The sequence below is a fragment of the Pezoporus flaviventris genome, unplaced genomic scaffold (assembly GCF_033815535.1).
Source record: "Pezoporus flaviventris isolate CSIRO_AGI_PZ_B2104156 unplaced genomic scaffold, CSIRO_AGI_Pfla_v1 ptg000069l, whole genome shotgun sequence".
In the NCBI taxonomy this organism is placed as follows: domain Eukaryota; kingdom Metazoa; phylum Chordata; class Aves; order Psittaciformes; family Psittacidae; genus Pezoporus; species Pezoporus flaviventris.
The window spans coordinates 493,419-510,863 of record NW_026892617.1 but is presented as its reverse complement, the minus strand read 5'-3'; the positions used below and the strand labels follow the sequence as shown (position 1 = coordinate 510,863).

Here is a 17,445-nt window from a genome sequence, read left to right as displayed (position 1 = left end):
TCTTCTGTAGGGATGTATTTAACCCATTTCAGGTATTTATCCCCCTTCCGACTGTGTTGGGTCATTGCAGTACCTGCCCAGAGGAGCTGTGGCTGCCCCGTTCATGGCAGTGCTCAAGGCCAGGTTGGACACAGGGGCTTGGAGCAAGCTGCTCTAGTGGAAGGGGTCCCTGCCCATGGCAGGGGTTGGGACTGGATGAGCTTTAAGATCCCTTCCAACCCAAACCATTCAATGAACACAGTGGTAGGGAAAGGGCAGCGAAGCTCCAGTGTGAAGCACAGGAGTCAAAGTAGAGGCTCTTGCCTCCAATATATCCCAAGCCTTCCTATCCCCAGCCATTTTAGTTATAAACTAAACTCAACTCGTATTTCGGTTGTTGAAAATGAGACCATTTCAGGTCTTTCACGAAGACTTGGAAAAGCTCCTGAACCGAACAACTGTTTTCTGTTGTTCTGGCTGTGCGGGGGCAGATCCTGCTCCGGAGGATAACGTTTCAGCCAGCTGCAGATTCCCAGGCTCCAAAGCCGCCACCAAACCACAGTAAGAGTTTGAGGATAAATCTGCCTGAGCAGAGAGCTGAAAAGCTGCAGGGGTGATGTCCCCTATGGGAGCCCTTCCTAAAGCCTTTCTCTGTCGGTCTGGCAACGTTAACCCTGTAATTGCCATGGAAGGAGTTCGAAAGGGAGCAGGTTCAATGCGGGAAAGGCAGAAAGGGTCTTTGGAGAGATGCTGGAGAGGTAAGGAGATGTCAGACCTCCGGGGAGGCTGGGTTTGCTACAGTGAAATCCAGCTCCAGTGAGTCAGCCGCCTTCTGGTTTTAATTCCCCTTCAAGTTGAAGTCCAAGATGTGGCAGTCAGTGGATTTCTTGTGGAGCTGATGGTGTTCTGCTGGGCTGGAGAGATCTTCACTGCTCTATGGGCTCAGAGATGGCTGGAGCTGGTGGTTGATGTGAAGCTGGGCAGCTCCCTGGCCCTAAAGGGTGTGAGCATCGCATCCTCCCGCATGCTGGGCTGTCTGGCCTTTGTCAGGCCCTTTTCCAGGCTGACAGTTGCAGCCAGGCTTTTCCTGCAGTCAGGCTCCCATTCGCTTTCTCTGGAGCCACTTTGCTGCTCCAGGGAGCAGGGCTGTTTGCTTGCCTCTCCAGCAAATCCCTGCTGCTTCTCATGGGTGCTTGTGCCCATGCATAGGAAAATAGGCAGCAATTATTTCTGCTTTGACTTCTTCTTTCTCCTTCTCAATTTCTGTTTATGCTTGAGGAGAACTGTACATAAATATAGCTCTGAAATCTTCACTTAACATTGACTTTTGACAGTGACTTTTACTTGAAGAGGGGTTTATACTATGGGAAGCGAATATCTGCACAAGCTTGATTAAGCTGGTTGTCCTAATGCCAGCCGGAGTGGACTAGTTATTCCCTTTGTCTGGTCTTGAGAGATCATTACGAGGGGCCTTCAGTTGTGATCATCTGCATCATTTGTAATCTTTGCAGTGGAGACTCAGCATCTCTTTGATGGCTGTGATATACTTTGAGCAGAAATGATCTGTTTGATGCAGAGGTGGTGAATGAGGCCCCATGGTGGTACTGTGGAGGAAGCATCATTGCAGCTGTCTCTTCTAGTCTGTTTTCGTATTCCTTATACCATGCCTTACAAGTATCAGGGTTAAAAGAGATATGGAACAATTAACACTGATAGTTTCAGTTGGATTCTCCAATTGAGCTTTGGCAATGGGGTCTTTGCTTCCTTACACATTCTTTCCTTTGCTAAAATGAGAGATGCATCGTTACTGCTAGTAAATTCCTCCAAGATCCTTATTTCTGTTCTGCAGTTGTAAAGGCTAATGGGAGTTTTGTGTAGAGCAGCTTGTCGCTTTGCAGGAGAAATCCCCATGTGCTCAGCATTTCCTGATTTTCCCTTCCCTCTTTCTAGTTCCTAATTTAAGCAAAAATTAATCCCCTGAACTCAATTCTCCGAGTCCCATCCCATAAAAAGTAATCACATTTCATGTATTAACTCTTACGTCTTCTTTTTCTTTCCTGATTGCAAGTCTTGCCCTCATTTTGTTGCCAAATAGGTACAAATTTAGAGCGGGTTTTGCAATCTCAGCAGAGGGCATGGGATGAGGGGTTGCTCTCCCCTCGTGCCAGCTGGCAGGTCCACGCTGTCTGACCCCACCACCAGCCCATGGGTCGTCTTTTGCAATCCTGGTGGGTCACTTGCTGTGGGCATCGATTTCAGCCTCTGCTCCATTGTCAGCTCTGGCTCCAAGTCCCTCTAACCTTTATACTTTGCACTACTAATTGCTCCATTCCTTGGCTGTAGGCTCAGTGGGGTGAAATCCAGGAGGGACACAGCACTGCCATTTATAGCATGGGGGAATGCAGCAATGGAAAGAGAAGTGATGGGGGGTGGAAGCCAGGCAGGCCAATGGTCTGGGCTGGAAATCACTTAGTGCTTGGGAAATGGTGGCTTGAGTCAGCATAGAAGGTAAAAGCAAGAGGGGAAACTGAACATAAAATAGAAGAATAAAGTGAGCCTGGATTTGGAGCTGTAAAGGCACTGATGTGTGTGGAAAGAATCTCATTGACTGAGGTGTGATTCAAGGCCCTGTTAGCTTGTCTCACTATTTAAATGCGAAGTCTGGTGCTTTGACAGGAGTATGGAGCAGCTTACACTGCCCAGCTCCGGCCGGGGGAAGGCATGGTGTGGCTTCCATGTGGATTAGCAGGTCCCATTCCCCTCACTTGCCCTGGCCCTTCCAAACAACAGCATGAGGGCTGTGCAGCCTTTGCTTCACTGCTGCAGGCAGCAGTACCCTGCTGCGGTGTGTTCGCCCCCGGCTAGATTAACACTTCTCTGGAGAGAGATCATTGCTTTCCTCCAGGATTGTGCAATGCTTTCAGCTTAAAGACATATCCAGGACTACAGACTTCTCCCATCCCTTGATTAATTTAGCAGAGTACCACAAACGCCCTGCACATCACTGAAACCTTTTGCTGAAGAAGGTGGTAGTGAAGCTGGATGTGCTTGTGCTTCTGCTGCTGCTCTCTTTCCTACATCCTACAGGGTGCCAGTGCCTCAGCACCCTCATAGGGAAGAACTTCTGTCTAAATTCTCATCTCGGTTTCCACCCTGTCAGGTTAAAGCCATTCCCCTTGTCCTGTCCCTACAGGCCCTTGTCCAAAGCCCCTCTCCAGGTTACTTGTCAGCTTATTTAAGTCTTTTAATACTTCGGGTATTAAACATTGTTTGGATAAGGTCAAGGACCAGTATTTTTTTGCCTTCTCTCCCCTGCTTTTCACATTGAGTACTTATATAAAGTGAGTATTCATATAGAGTATTTTTTTGCTCTTCTCACCTGCTGAACAAAAGGTGGGAAGTTACCTTTATCACCCTTGTGCCGTGATTACATGGGGTCATCCAGGTGGGAGCTGAGGTGAGAGGTACCAGAGGACCCTGAAGGAGTCAGTGTGCAGGAGAGCAGAGCTCCTGGCCTGGCAGAGCTTCCTGCTGCTGATGGCTGGTCACAGCTGCCTGGCAGGGGCTGGGCTGTAGATCTCTCCCCGTGGTGTTTCAGCACCGAGTCATCGTTGTCTGCTTCCAAAAATACAGGCCAATGGCTGCAACAGAGGCTATGGGCAAGAGCAATGCTTCTGTCTGCCTTACTGCTGCTGTCTGATGGGGACATCTGCTTGCCCACCTGCATGAGTCAGGGAGGGAGCTCAGGACTGATTCAACGCATGCTGCCTGCGGGGTGCTTGGGCAGGCCCTCGGTGTGTTGGAACAGGGGAGAGCAGGCTCAGAAGCCTCTGTGCCTCCCAGCCCCTTTGCTTTGCAGTGTCACCGCTCAGACTCGGGGGTTTTAACACAAATGCAGCCACAAAACAGCTGTGGTCAGTGGGACCGCAGGAGGTCCAAGCCCCTGCTCAGAGCAGGGCTTCTAGTGTTGGGTATTGCTTCACCGTGTCAGGGCTTTGCAGGGAGCAATTTATATCCCCAACCCGTTGAAGGGAATACAGCAGCTACTCGGTGCTTACCTTATTCTGGCTTTCAGACACACCCTGCTCTTTGCCGCAGGGATCTGTCCCTACCTGCAATGAATGTGCAAAGGTAAACCCCCTATTTCCCATTAGTTTTTCCTCCTCCTCCTTTCTCTGTATCCTTTTTTTTTGCCACACAACTGCAAATCAACACATATGCTGGGAGACATCACGTCATTCCCTTGCAGACAAGCTGCAGAGGAGACAGGACCCCGGCGATGCGTGCAGGGTGTAGGGATGAGCTGGTGCAATAGGGGGTTTGCAGACTGTCATCCTGGCAGATTCTAAATGAAGTTTTGCTGAGGGGAGATGGAAAGTGAGAACAGACGGGGTGAGGAAAACAAGCACCCACGTGCTTGCTTTTAAGCAAGAGAAATGAACTTCATTTCCTTAAACCCCATCCCTAGGATGTTTGTTTCCAGCTTGTGTCTTCTCCCGCATCTCTGCTGTTGCCTCTGAATTTGGGGGTCACAGGTAAAACCAAGCTGAGGGTCAGAGCCCTCTATTTGTGTGTTGAGTGTTGCCTCGGGGCTCATTTCCCAGTGTCACTTATGACCAGCCAAGCAGGGATGTGACATTCGATGTTAGTGCTGAGGGAGATATCTGTGTTTCAAAATTGAAGCACAGTCTGGTTTATCGAATACCAGTTGCTCACTGGGATGTTTAACCATGATAACATAACCATGGGTAACTTCTGCCTTTTCCTGCTCTGTGAGCTCGGCATGTCCTGCAGCTGCATTATCACGGAATGAGAATGGGCTGGAATAGAGAATGGCATAGCTTGGCTTTACCAGGTGCCTTTGTTCCCAAGGTAACTTGTTCTTGCTGCCCACCCTATTTATTAATAACCCTCAGTGTCTCTGTGGATGAATAAATTCCTACTGCTTTTCAGGCTGTCCCCGGATAAACTTGGACCAGTAATTACTGTCCCTATAGAATATTAATTGTGCAAGACCAAGCAAGGCTCCCGTATGGGAGGCTGCGTGCCAGGAGCCCGACTGACACAGTGCCTCTCACTGCCATGCAGCTGGGTTAAACCAGGACCCCCGAGGTCCCTGCAGCTATGCAAGGTCTTCATTTCATGACTGGAGAGAAGCAGCTTCCCATTTTTGCTGAGGAATAACTTCAGTTTATTTTGGGCTTGTGCTCCTGTGCCAGGAGGTTTTATTTCAAGGGCTCTCAACTCGCATTAAAATGGCAGCTCGAGCTACTTAAAATACTTTGGTCGGAGTCCATCAGCTTCAAATGGTTTGAGGTTTTCTGCCCCGGCATGAGCAGGAGGCATGGGAGGCTGCTCAGCCCTGGCTCACGAGGTCAGAGCAGGGGGAGAGCCGCAGAAACACGCAGCAGAGAGGGCACAAGGGCACTTTGCGCTGTGTCCCCGCATACAGAAGTGTTCAGGTGCATGATGTAATGTATGGGCAGTTTTACAATAGCTGGTTGTTCTTCTGCATGGCTTTTTTGGTTTTCCCCTCCACGATTCCCAAGATGTGCATCTGTTTGTTAGAGGGAAATGCTCGCTTTCCCTGTAAAACAGCCACCTCCCGGATCACCTTTCAAAAGGCAGGAATTAACTTCCCCAAATCTCTGAGCCTCCATATCCCCTATTTTGGGTGACTCTTACAAGTAGCTTGGAGGCACAGAGGGCAGTTAGTGTTTCCCACGCAGACCTACAACTTCTTTTACCTCCCTATAGGCTGTTTCAGCCCCACATCCCCTACCCACTTGTCACACACCACTTCTCCTTTGCTGATGGTGCTGCAGAGCCAGGGCTGCAGTGACCCAGCTTCGACTGTGACCTCTTCATCTCATTTGTCACATAGTCCTGGTCTATTCCCGGCAAGCCCAGCTCCAAGGGAGCTACTGAGCCTTTTGCTATGCTGGTAAAAAAGGAAGGGGAGATGTGGGGAAAGGTGTGCACGTTGTAAATCTCTGCTCAGCCTGGTGCAGGGCTGTCATTTTTGGTACTTGCCTCTGTCCCAAGGAACTTTGAGACACATAGGTCACACAGTCACCACCAGTCATAGCAGATCCCCCCTTGTGCAATGGCTTTCACAATTTGCTCCAAGGGTGTGAAATGAATTTTGCTTCCAGGGTTAATCTAAGCCTAAACTGCGGAGGGGGACAGAAGATTCCAGGGCTGCCTGAGGGTGGTCCATCACACAAGCTTCATTTTCACTTAACACTGCATTTGAAGTGTGCTTGCAGCTTCAGTGCCAACACTGGGCGATAGCTACTAGAAGGTACTTGTGTCTCTGGCTGTGTGAATGGTCTAATAAGGATGAGTGAATCACTCCTGATGAATAATTCAGCTGAGATTAACCTTTCCCCTGCAGAAAGTCTTTGTGAAGTTTAATCATGGTTGGGAATTGTTCTTTCTGTGGGTAATTCCTGTAGCTTCCTGACCATTTGGTGCTAGTAGCCAGTATCCAAAACGACTTCTTCTGCCTGGACCTGATTATATTACTTCTGATTCTTACTGGCAGAGCCAGGAGGAGTTGGTAGAGCCAGGGAAATGGCATGATTATATATTTTGAATTCTCTGTTTGCTTGCTCTGCAATATTGTTATAAATATTGCAGTTAGCCAACTCCTGTTCTGCAATATTTATAGACAGAGAACATAAAGACTCTGGAAAATATTATGGAAACAGATCAGTATAAAGGGAGGATTTCTCCTCTATATCGGTCCAACTGCAAAAGGTTCCCAGGTCTCGGGCTGAATAGAATCAGGCCTGGGTTTTGTTAGGACCCAAAACCAGCCCATGGTCTGAGCTCACATCTCACTGCTGCCCCATCACCTTTCTGGTCAGGGCCAACCTACTCCGTGTGTGGTTTTGTGTGAGACCGAGCAAAAAGGTAATTCTGGACAAAATTCTCCATGATTTTTTCTGTTTTTCTGTTAAAAAAAAGGTAGTTTTGGTGAAGCCAAGTCCATTTTTGTAGAAGTGAGACTTGGTTCGTTTATGTCATGAGCCTGTATCAGGAGTAAGGCATCGTGTGTAACCCGTAATTCACCTTTTAAAGGGGAAACCAGAGATCTTTGTGCCACTGTGGACTTCCGGCCAAGTGACCTCTCCCTCCTACCCCAGCATGTGTATGGGGTCGTGTTTAGGGTTTGGGTTGGAATTGGCTCTTTTGTTCTAAGTATCAGATGGGGAGATTCTAGCACGGAGCAGGGTATAAAGTGCTTCTTGTCACTGGATGTCTCTCCTTGGCCACTGAAAGCTGATCTCTTCACTGGGGTCTCAAACGTGTCCTGTTCCTCTGGTGTCTCCTTATGCCACCACAGCAGCTGAGGGTATCTCGTTGCCTTCCCGGTGTCAGATGTGCCTTGTACCAGATGCACTTCTCTCCTCCAGGCCCACTTTCCTCCCAGGACAACCTTTCGGAGCCATCCTCTGGCAAACGCTGTTCCTGATCATTCCCAGTTTCTCGGGCTTTGGGACATGTTGATGTGAAGCTCATGTACCACTGCTCCTTGTCTCTTGCTCAATCTCTTTCCTGTTGCTTTCTAAACATCTCTGAGCCTGCCCGTGTTAGTGGCCGCACGGAGCGTTGCCTGGTTAGTAGAATGTGGGTATTTGTTTGCTCCTCAGGGACTTGGGCTTTTCCCCCGTGCCCGTGCTGCATCTCTGTTTGCTCCTTGAATTACTTGCTCAAGTGAAGGGCTGAACTTTGAGCCACTCGACTTCCCACCCACTGACTTATCACCCACTGAGCTGTTTGCTCCCGCTGTGCTCCCGCAGGAGGCTGAGCATCACCCCGAGAGTGGCCTTTTCAGTTCACCCAAACGGGCCCCTCGCTGTGTGGAAAAGGCAAACTGGTCCTGGAAAGCTGCAAAGAGCTTTCTATCAAGTGTTGTCATTGTGGAAAACGGGGTTTGCTTAAAAAACAAAGTCGTTTTGATGGTTTGCCAAAAATGGGTTTTAGTTGAAAGCATTTTGGTGCTAGTTTTTAGTCCATAAAACCAGGATTTATGTTTTCTAACAGGGCTTGAATGGGACCACTTGAGTTCTGGGTATCATTAGTCTTATTGATGGTGGTTCTTCAGCTTTTGGGATGCGGTTTGTTCCTCAGCAGCCCAAGCTGCACTTGGGCCCCTCACCCCTGAGGACTGCAGTGGGGTCTCTCTGGCCACGCCAGGATGGTCGCTTCCACTCTTCCTTTCTCTTCCAGTGGAGCATGAGGTGCTGCCGGTGCGACTCGCGGCTGCCGCATGCCTACAATGGCCACCGTGTGGAGAACGTCCTGTCCTCGGCCGGGCATGCGCGCTGGTGGCAGTCCCAGAATGGTGAGTACCACAGGACAGCACAGCTCCAAGGCACCAGTGGTGAACAGCATGAGGGGAGGAGGTGCTGGATTCGGTCGATGGGAGGGAAAGAAGGGAATAAGTGGTTTGGCTCTGGCAGTGAAGCGGTTTCTGTTCCTCAAGCCCACAGTCTGCACCTCTGAAGCTGCCTCTCTGTGCCCGCAGGCATGGAGCGCGTCTCGTTGCAGCTGGACCTGGACCAGACGTTCCAGCTCGGCAGCATCCTGCTTCACTTCAGGGTTTGTGGCTCTCTGCAAGATGTGGGGATCTCCGTGCACAGCTCCCGTTGGGCTCCTGAGAGGAAGCACACTAGGGTCCCCATCCCTCCTTTTTCCTGGCTGTTCCTCTGGGTGTTTAGGAGCAGCAGAGTGGGGTGGTGGGTCTCCATCTCTTGAATGTCTGCCGAAAGACCTGTTTGGTGCTGATGTGTACTTTGTGGCTGCAGCAGGGCTGGCCAAGGGGAGCAGGGGGAACCCAGAAGTTGTGGGTAACCTGCAGGGGAGGGGATTGCTCCAGCAGCCTGCAGAGACCTGAGCCTGGAGGGAGGAGAAGGAAGAGCAGAGGCATGCCCAGGCCCCATGGTGGGAGCCGGCTGGGGTGTTGCCACTTACAGATGTGCTTCTCCCCTCTCTCTGCAGTCACCTCTGCCCGCTGCGATGCTGATCGAGCGCTCCACTGACTTTGGCCAGACCTGGGACGTGTACCAGTACCTGGCCTCCGACTGTGCCACCGCCTTCCCCCATGTCCCCCGGGGCTCCCCTGAGAGGTGGCAGGATGCTCGGTGCCAGGTGCTGCAGGGGCACCCTGTGCACGGGGACAAGGTAGGATCCGTGGGGGCTTGGGCAGGGATTCCCACATGTGCCTGTTCCCACCGCAGTGACACTGGGTTTGGGGTGGGTGGCCTTGTGCAGCACTGCTGAGACACGTGGTGTTAGAGAGGGATGGAGCCGTGGGCATCCAGCACTGCTGAGGGGAGTCCTTAGGAGGATTCCTGATCCTCTGGGAGGAGAGCCCTCACTGCTTTGGGACAAGGGAAGTGTTAATGTTGGTTTTCCTGCAAGATCATAGAATCATAGAATAGTTTGGGTGGGAAGGGACCTTAAAGCTCCTCCAGCTCCAACTCCTGTCATGGGCAGGGACCCCTTCCACTGGAGCAGCTTGCTCCAAGCCCCTGTGTCCAACCTGGCCTTGAGCACTGCCAGGGATGTGGCAGCCACAGCTTCTCTGGGCACCCTGTGCCAATGTCCAGCAAAATTCTCTGCAACTCTTAAAGCTTTTCCCTGTGTAGGTGATGTTCTGCAGAGGCAGATCCTGAGCACCACTTCCCAGAGCATGAGAAGGCACCTTGTGTTTCCTGCTTTTTGAATGTACTTTTTCCCCTCTAAGGTGAAATTCAGCATCCAAGACCTGGCATCTACCATCACTACCTCTAACAGCCAGACCATCGAGAGTAAGTGAGCAGCCTGTTTCATGTCTGAGAAAGGGAGGGGAGGATGATGGATGCACCTCATGGTTCTTCCTACGTGTGATGGAGAGCACAGAGGCAGGTTAACGCCCTGGGGGGGCAGGTCCTCTGCAAGCAAGGTCTTTGCTCATGCCTCCATCTCTTGCTCTGCATCCTCTGTGTGAATTGCAGCGCACTTCTGCTGCTGGTGCCTGGGTGCCTGCTGCCCCCTCACACCTCTCCTTGGTCTCCAACAGAGCTGGGGCAGTTCACAAACCTGCGCATCAACCTCACCGGGCTTCCCCACATCCCACGCCAGGGATATCACTCACCCAGCACCTTCTATGCCTTGACTGAGGTGCAGGTGCTGGGGAGCTGCTTCTGCCATGGACACGCCGACCGCTGTGCCCCTCCAGGAGACCCACACACCATGGTGAGCACTGGGCTCAGGGGCTGTGGGGGTCATTCTCGGGGGGACACGCAGAAGGCTTCAGGAGGCTCCTTCGTGCCCAGGAGGATTTGCCACTGCAGGCTGTTAGCTGTTGTAGGGTTTTCTGTGTGGTTATTGTAGGGTTTTTAGTGTGGTTGTTCTTGATTAGGTGGTAGAGGTGGTGGGACTTGCCCAGCCTGTCCCTGGTGCTGCATCAGCCCTGGCTGGGGGCTGGAGCTTCATTGCTGTGCAGGGGTTAGGGGCCAGGCACGTGCTGGAAAGGCATCGGGAGGATGAAGCTCTAAACCCATCAGGCACCAGGCAGGAGGGGTAAGGTGTTGTCTTTGCGGCAGGTCCACGGGCACTGTGTGTGTCAGCACAACACTGATGGTCCCAACTGTGATCGCTGCGCTGCGCTCTACAATGACCGGCCCTGGGCACCTGCTGAGGACAACGATCCCCATGAATGCCAAAGTATGATGAAAACCTTTCCTCTCTCCTCCCTTATAACAGCTTTTCAGTCCTTAGAGCAGCTCCCAGTGCTTAAAGGGGCTGCAAGAAACCTGGAGAGGGGCTTTGGACAAGGGCCTGTAGGGACAGGCCAAGGGGAATGGCTTTAACCTGCCCGAGGGGAGGCTGAGATGAGCTCTTAGGCAGAAGCTCTTCCCTGTGAGGGTGCTGAGGCGCTGGCACAGGGTGCCCAGAGAAGCTGTGGCTGCCCCATCCCTGGCAGTGTTCAAGGCCAGGTTGGACACAGGGGCTTGGAGCAAGCTGGTCTAGTGGAAGGGGTCCCTGCCCGTGCAGGGGTTGGAGCTGGAGGAGCTTTGAGATCCTTTCCAACCCAAACCATTCTATGATTCTTCCTGAGGCCTTTCCTGAACCCTCTCCCTAGCCATGAGTGACCGGACTGAGCCCGGAGACCTTTACTGGGCCACTTTGTGGGGTGGATGTTAGCACACGACTCGTTTGCACACTGGCTTCGCGCATGGCCACACTGTCAGATGGGTACCAGTGTCAGCCTGGTCTGTCAGCGGGAGTCACCGAGTCACGCAGGGCCTTGGGCACCCTCTAGTGCCGGAGCTGCCGCTGCCGGGGGTTGCAGCACTGCACGGACCGTTTTGGTGGGGTTTTTAGGGTGCAACTGCAATGGGCACTCGACTTCGTGCCACTTCGACCCCGAGCTGTACCGTGCCAGCGGCGGGGCGAGCGGCGGCGTCTGTGACCGCTGCCAGCACAACACCGAGGGCAACAACTGTGAGCGCTGCGCACCCCACTACTTCCGCAGCCAGCGGCAGGATCTCGCCCATCCCGAAGCCTGTCTGCGTGAGTGCCTGGAGCCCCCCCCGAGCACCTTCCCTGGGCCCCACATCCTCCCCTCAGCACTGCTGTTTCCTGCATGTCTGCAGCCTGCGAGTGCGACCCGGACGGCACCGTGCCGGGCTCCATCTGCGACGCGCTGACGGGGCGCTGTGTCTGCAAGGAGAACGTGCAGGGCGACCGCTGCCACCTCTGCAAGCCGGGGTTCTCCCAGCTGGCCAATGCCAACCCCCTGGGGTGCCGCAGTGAGTACAGCCCCTGAGACACCCCCTGCACCCCACCTCTGTGCTCAGCATCCGCAGTGGCTCTGAAGGGGACCTGGTTCCCAGCTTTGATTTGGGGGTTCCAAGCTAAAGGCCTGATTTGCAGAAGCTGGTAAATGCATCCCCAGGTTGTGGCCTGTCTCAGGTATGAGCTTGTCAAAAAGCCCAGGGAAGGTGGAGTTTGGGACATGTGTAAGGCTGTGTCCCCTTCCCAGGAAGCCGCAGGGGATGCAGGAGGTGAGTCCTTGCAGGCGAGCAGGGCTGTGCATGGGAGAGGGCAGCTGTGGATGGGTTCAACATCATGCATGTGGCTGGGCTGGAGGGATGCTGAGGCCCCTTGAGCTGCTGAGTCCTGCTGCATGGCTGGAGGAGGTGGTGTGTTGTTAGGGCAGGGGTGTGGGTCCCTTGTGCTGAGCTCAAGTATGAAGGGGAGAGCCAAGAGAGCTCGTCTTTGGATGGCTGCGTGGTCATCCTGTGGACCTGGCTCTGTGGGAAGCGAGGCTGGTGCTTGGCACCCATTTTTAACATGACAAACCCCTCCCTGTTTCAGGATGCACCTGCAATGTGCTGGGAACACGGCAGGACATGCCCTGCGACGATGAGACGGGGAGATGCTTCTGCCTGCCCAACGTGATGGGCAACGACTGTGACCAGTGTGCGAGCGAGCACTGGGACATGGGCAGTGGCCACGGCTGCCAGCCCTGTGGCTGCCACCCGCATGGCTCCCGCAGCCCCCACTGCAACCAGGTACCACCAGCCCGCCCCAGGCATCCTCAGGGCACATTCAGCACATTGCAGCAGTGTTTCTTTTTCATTTCCCTGCTTTCTTTCACGCACACACCTGCAAACATGCTCTTCTTTTTCCTTTGCTGGGGATCACTCAGAGAATCAAAAGCATCTCTTGAGTGGCTCCATTGTCCCATTCCATCTGTGGGAGCCTCCACAAAAAGGGCTGTGCATTCCCTAGGGTGTTCTGCTCTTATTTTCCTTTTCCCATGTCCTAGAAAACACCGTGACAGACTACTCAGGAGAATAGAAGAAGGTGGTAATTATCGAGGCAAGATTAAGCCATTTGAAAAGGCCTGGTATTTAGTAAGGAAGTCCTAATAAGAGATCTTCATACAGGCGAGGCAAGCTAATTATCCCCATTTGTCAATGGAAAGCGTGTGTGTCACTTCAGGCCTAAGAGACAACTGGGAAAATTAAATGTAACAAATAAAAAACTATGACAAATTCAAAGAGCCAAAGATAGGTCCCAAACGGGCTCAGCGCAGGGAGGAGACCTGCGATCACAAAGCAGCTGCTTGTGGGCGATCCCTTTGTCCTTGAAATAAAGCTGAAAACTCTGCTGTGGAATGCATGAGCTCTTTGGAGATTGCATCCCCATGGTTGAGCCTGCAGCCTGACACAGCAGCATGGACATGTCCCAGGGTGCAGGCTGAGCAGGGAGAATTGCCCATGTGCTGGTTTTAGTGCTCAAGAGCAGCTGAGGAAGGGCTTTCCTAGGAAAGAGCCCAGAGCTGGGTCTCCCTGATGGGTTTCTCTTCCTTCAGTTCACAGGACAGTGTCCATGCAGAGAAGGCTTCACAGGACGGACATGCTCTGCTGTGCAGGAGCAGGTGTGCCCTGACAGGCACTACGGAGACATCCGGATGGGGTGCACAGGTAGGGAGCATCCCTTTCATTGTGGCTTGGTGTTTCTTAGCACTGTGAAATCACAGGTTAGCTGGAGAAGAGCACTTGGCCCATGTCCTGACATCAACATTTCCTCTGCTGTTTTGTAAGAGAAATTTTCTCTCTGCAACAGCCTCCCAGTTCATCCCCAACTCCAGGTATCTCCCAGTCTCCTCCCAGCAGCCCTGGGTGAGCCCCATGCAGTCTGGCCCTGCAGAGTCAGGGACTGGGCAAGTGGCTTGGGGGCTCTTCCCATTCCTCTGCCCAGAGAAGCTGTGGCTGCCCCATCCCTGGCAGTGTTCAAGGCCAGGTTTGACACAGGAGCTTGGAGCAAGCTGTCTAGTGGAAGGTGTCCCTGCCCGTGGCAGGGGGTTGGAACTGGATGAGCTTTGAGATCCCTTCCAACCTAAACCATTCCATGATTCTGTGATTTCCTGGATCGTGCAGGGGTTTTATTTCAGGTTGTGTTGCCATTCCATTAACAGGGTCTGATTATATACATATATAAATCTATATTTTCCCTGTTTTCTTGGGCTTCACCTCTATACCTCTCCCCCTTTCCATCATCCAGAGTGCAACTGCAACTTCCAGGGCACGGAGGACGTGGGCTGTGACAAGACCACAGGCCAATGCCTGTGCCGCCCAGGTGTCACGGGCTCCCGCTGTGACCAGTGCCAGCGTGGCCACTGCGGCACCTACCCTGGGTGTGAGCTGTGCCACCCTTGCTTCCACACCTACGATGGGGACGTCCAGCGCCTGCGCCTGCGCCAGGCCGGCTTCAGCAACAGCACCTCGGGGCTGCCACCTGGGAGGGGGGGGTCCCACCTGGGCCCCCGCCTCTCGCAGGCAGAGGACAACGTGCAGCAGGCTCAGGGCATCCTCAGCCGCTCTGCTGTGACAGAGCAGGGCCTGGCCCAGGTGGGCAGCGTGCTCACTGCCATCAGGTGAGGCACGGGTGCTGCTATGGGGTGCATCCCTTAGATGGGGGATGTTGCAAAGGCAGGAGGCTGGGGGACCAGGTCATGGTTGGCATCATAGAATGGTTTGGGTTAGAAGGGAACTTAAAGTTCATCCAGTTCCAAACGGATGCCGGGGTGTCAGAGAGCTGCAGCCCAGCCCTGCTCCCAGCTGCCTCCACAAACCTGTGTGGGGTATGGTGTGTTTCTGGCCATCAGCTCTCCAGGTTCAGAAGTGCCTCCTCACTGCGTGCTGTCAGTGTCAGAGCCCCGCTTTCTGTCTACAGGTGCTTTGCTTTCTCCTTGAATTCCTATTTTCTGCTTTTTCTCTCTCAGAGAGCAGGTCCAAGGCATAAATCCTGACCTTCATTTTCTGGATGACACTGTCTCTCTATCGAGGGACCTTGAAGCACTGAACAGGAGCTTGCTTATCGCCAACACCAAGTATCAGAGCAAGAAGACCCAGTTTGAAACCAGCCGCAGCAGGGATTTGTCAGGTACAGTGCTGCAGCTGTAATCTCTCTTAATTTGCAGCTGTTAATTTACCTCAATGTGCCTGTGCCTGGTTATTTCCCACTGGTTGGGTGGATGAGATGGAGTTTTTAACCTGCTCTCAGCTTAGGAAAAGCAAATAGATTTTCCCTCCTCAGCAAGAGGGATGCTTTATGGCAGCCTCTGGTCCATGACTGGATTCACACTCTTGGGTTACTTGCTCCTGTGTTTTGGGGCTGGGCAGCTTGCTCCACGGGCACCACATTCCTGTCCCCAGCACAAACCCCACTGCAGGGGAGCAGTGGGAAGGGGAGAGACCTGCTCTGAGTGTGTCGCCGAAGCTGGGAGGAAGCTGAGATAATGAAGGTTGTGCACAGATGGAAGGGATGGAGAGGTGGGGAGGAGAGCCAGGCGGCTGTCAGGCGCTGAGAAGAGCTAATTAAGCCCTGTGATGATGCTGGTGGTAGGCTGCCATTATATCCCTAATTCTCTCCAAGTGTCTCGTTGCTGCCTCCCCCTCTCTTCTGTAGCACAGGGCTCAGCTGGCTGGGGATGTAAAAGCTGCAGCAAGTGGCTGCTGCCTGGGCAGGTTGGCTCTGCACCTCACCGTCTGAGCAGGGCTTAGAGGTGCATGTCCTGACCACTCTTGTTCCAGGCTGTGCTGCAAGGGAATGGTGGGACCTGCTTGGGAACAAGGAAGAGGGCTCCAAAGGCCCTGTCCTGCTCTGCCAAAGCCGTTCTGGACTTCACAGAGCAAAGTCCAGGATCAGCACGTGCACGTCATAGAATCATAGACTAATTTGGGTTGAAAGGGACCTTAAAGCTCCTCAAGTTCTAACATTCTGCCATGGGCAGGTACATCTTCCACTAGAGCAGGTTGCTCCAAGCCCTGTCCAACCTGGCTTTGAGCACTGCCAGAAGTGTTCAAATTGTCTTGCTCTAGTTTTCTTTCAATCTTTTAACCCCAACCCACCGTTCAGGCCTTCGGGAGAGCTCTGTCACTCACTGAAGGAATGGCCTGAAAGGCATTTGGTAGTAAGAGGAGCTTTTTTTGTTATGCCACAGTGACTAATCCCTGTGGCTGTGCCCTGCTCCTCTCTGTGCACGCATCCACTCGCAGGCTATAGTCGATGCCTTCATTTGTGTAGCTATGCTGCATTTATGAGTCACAGAGGTATTTGTGTCACTTACGGGTTTTATTCCTGCAGGAGCCTTCAAGACGATCAGATCTGCTTACCAGACATCCACCAATGCCAGCAGCCTCGTCGCTGGTGCCTCTGGGCTGCTGGCTGAGTCCCGGGAGAGCCGCCGGCGCGCTGCGGGGCTGGAGGGGAGCCTGGCAGAGACCACCGCCAAGCTGCTGACCCTGAAGGGCGAGATAGCCTCATCTCCCAACCTGACCCCTGTCATAAACAAGGTGAACACACAGAGCGGTTTGCTGACTTCCCTGCTGCATGTAGCTTGTTTTCAAGGGGGCCCTGTAGCGCTCAGGAGACAGAATGCTCATTCTGCAGTCGTGCATCTTGCCCCAGAGAGTCCAGCATGGCAAGACAAAGTCTCTGTCCAGAGTGGCATCCAAACAACTTCCTGTTTTGGGACATCAATGGAGAATTTAGGGGAGATGTAAAGGAAATTTTGATGAGCTCTTAGGCAGAAGCTCTTCCCTGTGAGGGTGCTGAGGCGCTGGCACAGGGTGCCCAGAGAAGCTGTGGCTGCCCCATCCCTGGCAGTGTTCAGGTTGGACACAGGGGCTTGAAGCAAGCTGCTCTAGTGGAAGGGGTCCCTGCCCGGAGCAGGGGTTGGGACTGGATGAGCTTTAAGGTCCCTTCCAACCCAAACCAGTCTGGGAATCTATGAGCTGTCTGAGCATCCCTTGCTTGGGGATCACTGATACCAAAGCGTTGCCCACCACCCGCTCCCAGGCACGCACTTCTTCCTCCAAGGACTCTCTCACGTGTCAGTTCTTGTATCTCAAAGTCCCACTTAATTTCTGGATGAGATTTCTTTCATTTCTTCTTTGCTGCTTTGTTATTGCCATGGAGATCCATTTCAGTGTCTCCTAATGCACGGTTGCTGTGGAGACCACCAACCTCCCCTCTCTGCTTTTCAGGGCACCAACACGTTCCCAAGCGACCAGCCTGTACTAGCGCTTGCACTGGCTGTGGGTTTGCATGTACCCCTGGTGCAGTGCACCCTTTGGTGGGTGGTAGCTTTAGAAGATGCTGTGCAATTAAAACCACTGATGTCCAGGCAGGAGGACAGGGTTGTCTCATCCCATTGTCTCTCCCAAAGCAAACTGCACAGGTTGGATGGGGCTTTCCTGCCATGAGGGGAAGAGTTGCTCTCCTGCAGGAAATGTTTGTTCCATGTTGATATGCTGTTACTCTCCATGAGCCACTGGGGTTCAGCTCCTGCTTTGCTCAGGTTTATGCTCCAGCTTGGGGTGGGGAGGAGATGCTGACATCGGTGGGCATTCAGCACTGCTGTACATGTGCATAGCTGTGGCTGCCCTTCTCTGA

General features: G+C 52.9%; 1 protein-coding gene across 3 annotated transcripts in view; it reads left to right on the top strand.

The window, feature by feature from the left end:
* Positions 1-17,445, top strand: part of LAMB3 (laminin subunit beta 3) — a 28,955-nt gene that overhangs the window by 5,513 nt on the left and 5,997 nt on the right. For all 3 annotated transcript variants that reach the window (XM_061471825.1, XM_061471824.1, XM_061471823.1), the window contains 13 exons: positions 8,218-8,332; positions 8,516-8,589; positions 8,989-9,171; positions 9,737-9,800; positions 10,052-10,227; positions 10,578-10,698; positions 11,359-11,547; positions 11,631-11,786; positions 12,355-12,551; positions 13,358-13,469; positions 14,050-14,422; positions 14,771-14,931; positions 16,135-16,343. In XM_061471825.1, coding sequence (XP_061327809.1) covers positions 8,218-8,332; positions 8,516-8,589; positions 8,989-9,171; positions 9,737-9,800; positions 10,052-10,227; positions 10,578-10,698; positions 11,359-11,547; positions 11,631-11,786; positions 12,355-12,551; positions 13,358-13,469; positions 14,050-14,422; positions 14,771-14,931; positions 16,135-16,343 — 2,130 coding nt within the window. The remainder of the gene's footprint in view (positions 1-8,217; positions 8,333-8,515; positions 8,590-8,988; positions 9,172-9,736; positions 9,801-10,051; positions 10,228-10,577; positions 10,699-11,358; positions 11,548-11,630; positions 11,787-12,354; positions 12,552-13,357; positions 13,470-14,049; positions 14,423-14,770; positions 14,932-16,134; positions 16,344-17,445) is intronic.